This window comes from Xenopus laevis, chromosome 5L, assembly GCF_017654675.1.
Source record: "Xenopus laevis strain J_2021 chromosome 5L, Xenopus_laevis_v10.1, whole genome shotgun sequence".
NCBI lineage: Eukaryota > Metazoa > Chordata > Amphibia > Anura > Pipidae > Xenopus > Xenopus laevis.
The window spans coordinates 94,489,496-94,496,304 of NC_054379.1; the positions used below are offsets into that span (position 1 = coordinate 94,489,496).

At 35.3% G+C, this 6,809-nt stretch overlaps 1 protein-coding gene across 2 annotated transcripts in view; it reads left to right on the forward strand.

Moving 5' to 3' along the window:
• phip.L (pleckstrin homology domain interacting protein L homeolog) overlaps positions 1-6,211 on the forward strand; it is a 95,771-nt gene extending 89,560 nt beyond the window's left edge. Inside the window, exons 39-40 of one of the 2 annotated variants that reach the window (XM_018240597.2) lie at positions 217-375; positions 3,956-6,211. In XM_018240597.2, the coding sequence (XP_018096086.1) occupies positions 217-375; positions 3,956-4,656 (860 nt within the window). In that variant the 3' untranslated portion in view covers positions 4,657-6,211. The remainder of the gene's footprint in view (positions 1-216; positions 376-3,955) is intronic. The other variant, XM_018240598.2, reaches the window with a different exon arrangement.
• The last annotated feature ends 598 nt before the right edge of the window (positions 6,212-6,809 follow it).

Here is a 6,809-nt window from a genome sequence, read left to right on the forward strand (position 1 = left end):
ATAATAATGTCCATTTAACATGTTTCATAATATTGTGTGAATCTAAATTTGTTGCAGGCTCCCAGTATAAACTGTATGGGTACTAAAAGTGTTGCAGTCCATGTTTATCATAAGGAGTTAGAAAGCAAACTAAAAAAATAGAATGAAATGGAATTAGTGAAGAATTCTTTCTTACCATGGAAGGAAAGCTTACGATTTGTTTCTGTCCACAAACAGCTATGATAGAAAATGCCACAAAACTTCACAGAAACCAGAATGCTAGTCCTGAGGCATCCAATCACCTAACCAAGAACAATGTGCTCAAAGGAAAGATGGAGAAAGATAAACCATTCAAACGACGGAAAAAGGCTTCTTCAAGCATGGCCCTACCTGGTGGTAATTCTTTTTTAACTCTATTAAGACTTGCATGATCTTTTTATACAATGGGGATATGTTTATACACTTTTGTTTAGGTTTATGGGAGTGTTTTCTCTGGCAGCTTAAAAGAAATGCCCAGTATTAGCTATTTAGCCTGTCATTTACGTCAATGGAATCTGCATGAAGTTGCAATTTACCTTTTACTGGGCAAGAGCCACCTGTGAGAGCTGGATTTTATTGAACCAAACACAATAGGTTGAAAGACCAGGCCACAATTGAACTAAATCTGAGAGCTGGAAATCAAATTGACAGACTGAGATTTAGCCCAATTTTAAGGGCCTTAGCCATGTTACCCTGAAAAACAGTTACCATTCTTGGATATCTGGCCATTGGGGAATTAAGGTGGCCATCCATATACACAGTATCATAAAAGCTGCCTTTTATGACCACCTTAAAATGTATTTTCGCTTTGCACCAGCATGATTTCCATGAGACAAGCAATTGATACAGGTATATAGATTTTTCTAAAATGTGTGTCCTATCGATTCCCTTTTCCGGAAGGCTTCTCTTTGAATCTAATTTGATAAGACCATGTTAGACTAACAAAGGCAAAAGTATGTTGCTTCAGGTTTCCTCCTCGTTTTTTGTGACTTGTAGGGCAAGCAGCCCTCCTTCAGGGAGAAAATACTTGGGTCTCTTGTGTCAGGGCAGAAAAACTCAGCTGAGTTAAAGGTATATCCGACCTAGGAACTCAGGGATATTGAGATGCCTACTTTTGGGGGGGGGGGGGTTTAATGTTTGCTTTAATTCGTGTTACCAAGAAGGATGGCAGAATTCATTTTGTTTTGGATTTTAAGCTTCTCTATTGACAGCTCTCCCCAACTCTTCGCTTTAACATCCTTAGTCAACAATTCTTTCTTTGGTCGGGCTATTTTAAGATATTATTTCAGTTAGCATCTCTTCTTTATTCAAGGGGAGAGTCCATAACTCCATATCTGGTTGATTTTCTAAGTAAGCATCCACATTTTCTGACCTCCTAGCAACATTTGAGAGCTTTTTTTAATTCCAACCTAAAGACTTATTTTTGCGACTGTCAGCATTCTCCATTTTTCTTCTCTGGCCATACTCTGCCTGTGGAACATAAGCATGGTATTTGCAGATTTAGTTGCAGCTCCATATAAATTGACAAAAGGAGAAAGGAGGAACCTGTGATATAGCTTGTGGTTTGGAACCTGTAGCGGGGTCTGACTAGGTCAGTGGATAGAAATTTGTAGAAACCGGAAGAAAAAAAGATAACCCATATATTCCCTAATTGATGTGTAGATGTAAACTTCAATTAATATTTTCAGATGGACCAATTCATTAAATCATAATCATTTCCCTAATGTCATTACATAAGTAACCACCACATTTAATTAATGTAATTATTCTAAAAAGAGGTATTAATATTCCTTATAAATAGTGGTGAATAAAGTGCTTAGTGCATTATAAGTAATATTTAATTATTAATAGATTCAAATCTAGAAGAAATTAATAACTGACAGGAATTAATTGAATAATAAAAAGACCAAAAAGTGCCAAGTGCTTATATTAAATAGAAAAAACTTGATCTACCCCCCACAAGTTCATATAAGGTTGAAAAAATGCTATTTGCTTCTTAAGTTGATTTAATTCAAATGACCTAGACCTAATCAATTAAAGCAATTAATAAACTACAAAAATGAATTGCGAATCACACTTCGATTAATAAGGCTTGAATTAATTGGAAAATAGGTTGGAAAAAGTAGACAAGTAGAAAAAATTGTAGACGGTGGAGCTGTCCCCAAGGAAACTAACTCAATTTTTTGCTAACTCTGGGACACCACAGAGCAAGGGCAGTCAAAGTAAACCGGACTGTGGTCACAATACTATTTTACACTAACTTCAAGGAGAGCTATCTATACGATAAGACCACAAATCCAGTAACCTTTAAGAATTCTAGACAAGAAGAGAGAGAATGGTGAATTCTATGCCATGTGGAGTTCAGCAGAAGCACCACCAAATGACTAGCTGTCACAAATTAATAAATAGGAGAGGAGGCTGTTAAGTGCTTAAATAGTAAAAAGATCCAGGATGAAAACGATCGTTACACTCTTTTTTAAAAGAAGTTTTAAAATGTTGCTTTGAAAGTATCTTGGTGCCAGCGCACGTTTCGCTATATCAGCATTTTCAAGGCAGCAAGTATGTATCATCTCAAGGACGTTGACTATTTAAAGACTTTCACGTTCATAGTAACGTGATGACGTCACGCAATCTCGCGATATTTCGCTCAGCCCCAGAACCAGCGTACACCACAGGGGAGGGCTCTAATCTCGTTTCTCTGTAATTGTTTTCTACTATCGCTGGATTTCGGACTTAGTGCTAATTTCAATCAACCTATTTGGACACCGTCTATCTTTTAGTCCCAACACGCGCCTGGAGATTGATAACTCTGAAGCCATAAGCCAATCGCATACTTAGCCTTTTATGTGGGATCTGATTTGTATATAGTTAAAAATTTACTTTTATTATAACAATTAAAAACTCTTATTACACCATATATAGATTAAATAAAAGCGGTGTATAGATTATTTTCATTGATCCCACTAGGAGCATCCTACGAGGTGCACATAGACTCCTACCTTGGGAAGTCAGGGAAATTAGGATTTGTACTTAAAGGGAAACTCCGGCTTCCAAACCAAAATTTGATCACATAACACATAAGCCCCTAATATGCCCATCACAGTTACCGGTTTCTTTAAAAGGTATGAATAAATGCCATTTTCTATGCTGGAATCTAGTTGTTTAACAGTTCTTCTCTTTCTGCATCATTTGAAATCCTGGCAGGGAAGGAGGTACTAAAACACTGATGTTACAAAATTGTAAAACTTCTCCGCAGCTTTATGACAGCATGCAGGAACTACATAACCCACAATGCATTGCACTGTGATGTTCTGTTCCTTATTGAAATCATGTGTGCAGGGAATTGTGGGGTTTGGAGGATGCAGGCTGAGGACAGCTGGCTGTTGATACAAAGTAACAGTAGTCAGCCAGTTCTGCAAAGTAGTCAAAGAGATCAGAAGGAGAGCAGGGGGCTAGGCTTAGGGAACTGTTCCAAACCATTAAAAATCATGAAAAGTCTGAATGTTTTTTTAATTGATATATATATATATATATATATATATATCTATATATATATTGCAAAGTTGCTTGAAATTGTTTACTTTTTAAAAAACATGTTATGTTTTTGTGGAGTTCCCCTTTAGCAGTTTTTTTACCTTCCTATTATAGTAAACCGTGATTCATAGATGTTGAATGCTCTTCAGAATTGCTTTTAAAACCGTAGTCAGGAAGGGGAGGAGTGTGTGCTTTTCTGTGGCATGTGAATTCTGGTGGTTCTTTCCTACCTAATGCGAGGACCTACATTAGTTAGTGCTTCCATTGGGAGAATGGATTTATGGTACAAAAGTACAAATCCTAGCCTTTCACTACTTGATGTCTTAAATGTTCTAAAAATCCTTGTTTTCTTGTATTGAAAGACAATTTGCTTACACAATTTTTGTGGGTCTTTGTTTTATAGCTGACAGAAAAGAGATTTTACCTCAAGTAAGTAGCATTCAAGTTAATGGACACAGCAGCCAACTGCTCAAGCCAGTTACGAAGGGGCGTCCTGGTCGTAAACCTAAAGTCATCCTTAACAACAGCAATAACTGTGAAACAAACACAGTTGTTCAGGTGGTACCCAAGAAAAGGGGGAGAAAGCCTAAATACCCCAGGAATGAAGGTCTTCCAAGTGCTCCACAAAAGCCTCCAAATTCTATTGTGGAAACTAGTAAATTAAAGGATCAACCTGCTTCTTCCACCTGCAACTCTCTTGCAGCTGTATGTAGTAAAACTGAGAATGAGGTACCAAAAAAACGAAGGGGTAGGAAACCAAAGGTAAAGACAGAGCCAAGTATTGTTGCTGCTGTTATTGCAGCACCCTCTGCACAAGAGCTTGAAAGAGATGAGACCATCAAAATACAAACCAGAAGCAAATGTAGAAAGTCTGATCAATCAGAGGGGGAATCTTTGCCTGTACCTGAAGACATAAACAATACTGAAATCCAAATGAGAACTAGAAATCAGGGAAAGCGGACTGCCTTTTACAATGAAGAAGATTCAGAGGAGGAACAAAGACAACTTCTTTTTGAAGACCCTTCTTTGACATTCGGTACTTCAAGTAGGGGAAGGGTACGGAAATTGACAGAGAAGGCAAAAGCAAATTTAATTGGCTGGTAACTGTTAACAAACTGCATTTGGAAACACATTCAAAGCAGCTCTGCTGTAAACACAATTGAAAATACATCAGCTCCTTTGCTGCTACAATGGATTGGTTGTTCTTGGGGTTGACAATGTTTATAAAGTAAAATTATATCTTGCTAAATTTAATTTGATGTCAAAGAAAGTAAGGTTGCATTTCAGAATTCATATAGTTCAAAAACCAACAACATGCTGTCGTATGCAAAGCTTCAAATTGGCAAGATTGGCCGCATTGGATGCAGAAATTGCCCCCATTCGGGTTTGTTGTAATGGTAATTATTCCAGAAGTCTGTTAGAAATGAAAACAAATGTGAAATTAGCACATTTTCCCCCTAAAAATTGCAGTTATAATGGTAATGCTAACAAATCAGGCTGATGTGTTTGCACACATTGACATTGAAATAACAATATACTATATATATTTCCCAGTATATATTTATATATATTCACTTATGTATCCACATTGGAAAGTTTCATTTATGTCTAATTTTTCAGACCTTGCTACTTGTACCCATACCTAAATCAGTTTATTGTGCCAAAGACTGAGACTGAATACAGTTAAAGCCTAGAATTGCGCACAATGTTTGTGTATATAACATAATTACAAAACAACTTGTATATTAACCTTAAGGTATCGTAAGCTGTGCTCACTTAATCCTGTATTGGTACTTTTTGGTTTAAAAAAAAAAAAGATGCAGTGGCATTTTTGAAAGACTTTTTAGAATATGTAAACAATTCTCTAGGGGTTTAAATTAAACTTTTCCTGGAAATTCACCATAAATGTGATAATTAGCAATACTGTTTTATTGCTATGAAGATGTTGCCTTTTCAATGTTTTATTAGTTAATAACAAATGGACACAACTGTTTCTATACAATTTTCGGTTGTTTTTTTCTACCATAAAGATATTTGTTAGATGATCTGTGCAGAGTTAGTTATGCGGTGCATTACACATGCCTCTGCAATACCTTAATGCATATATTGTAAGATACAATCTAATGCTAAAAACCTTATTTAGTCAGATGTACATTAGTACTGTATGGTGGTAATCAATGTTGCAGTGCTAAAGATTTGAAATGATTTGCTTCATGGGGAAACTACAAAACTACCTTTTTATTTGTTTATATTTTTGTTTACTTCAATAATATCTTGCATAGAAAATGTATGTATGTGTATATAAATATATATATATATATATATATATATATATAAAATGTGTATATATGTATGTGTAATTACACATAGATTTACACATATAATGCATTTATAATCCAGATATGAAATCTTTTACATGACTTTTTAGAAAGTGGTAGAATATAAAACTAATTTTAAACATGTCATCCAGTAGTTTGATTTTACAGGTTGATAGTATACTCTCCATAACTAAAAGGTCAACCCATTTTTCTTGTCATGTTCTGTTTTTTTTTTTGTTTTTTTAACTAAGTAATGTCAATGCAGAACTGTTTTTATTTTATTTTATTCAAGTCTCTGATGTTCATAACATTGACAAAAGTAAATTTAAAATGAAAGCAAAGTCTTATTTAATACGAGTGCCTTGTATTATTTTCAGACGAGCCATTTTCAGTAGAAATTAACTGCGTATATTGACTTTACATATTCAATTGATGCAATGGGGAAAATACATCCATACGTTCATCATACTTCATTAAAAGCATGTTTGTTAACCAGAAAAAAAAAATTGTTCTGAGAATGCATTCTAAAACCAAAGTGTCCTTTTTAGACCTATAGCACACCGGACAGAATTTAGGCACCCAAAACATAGGGAGGGGATTTTTTTAGGGTTGAAATGTCATCTATACACATTTTGCTTATAAAGGGGTTGTTCACCGTCAAACACTTTTTCAGTTTAATTGTTTTCAGTTCACCAGGAAGGAGAACCTCTGTGATCTTCTGTTTGTGACTGATTTTGTAATATTGTAGTATAAAAAATTGTTTTTTCTAAAGCAACTGGTGGGGGGCTTACAGACTCTAAACTGTTTTAAATGGATACATTAGTTGATACGTTTCTAATCTTTGTCCCTGCTGAGCAGAATCCCTGAGTTTCATTAAAGGCAACTGTTATAATCGATACAATAGTTGCTAATATTCCAAACACTGCTGTGTCAACTAAT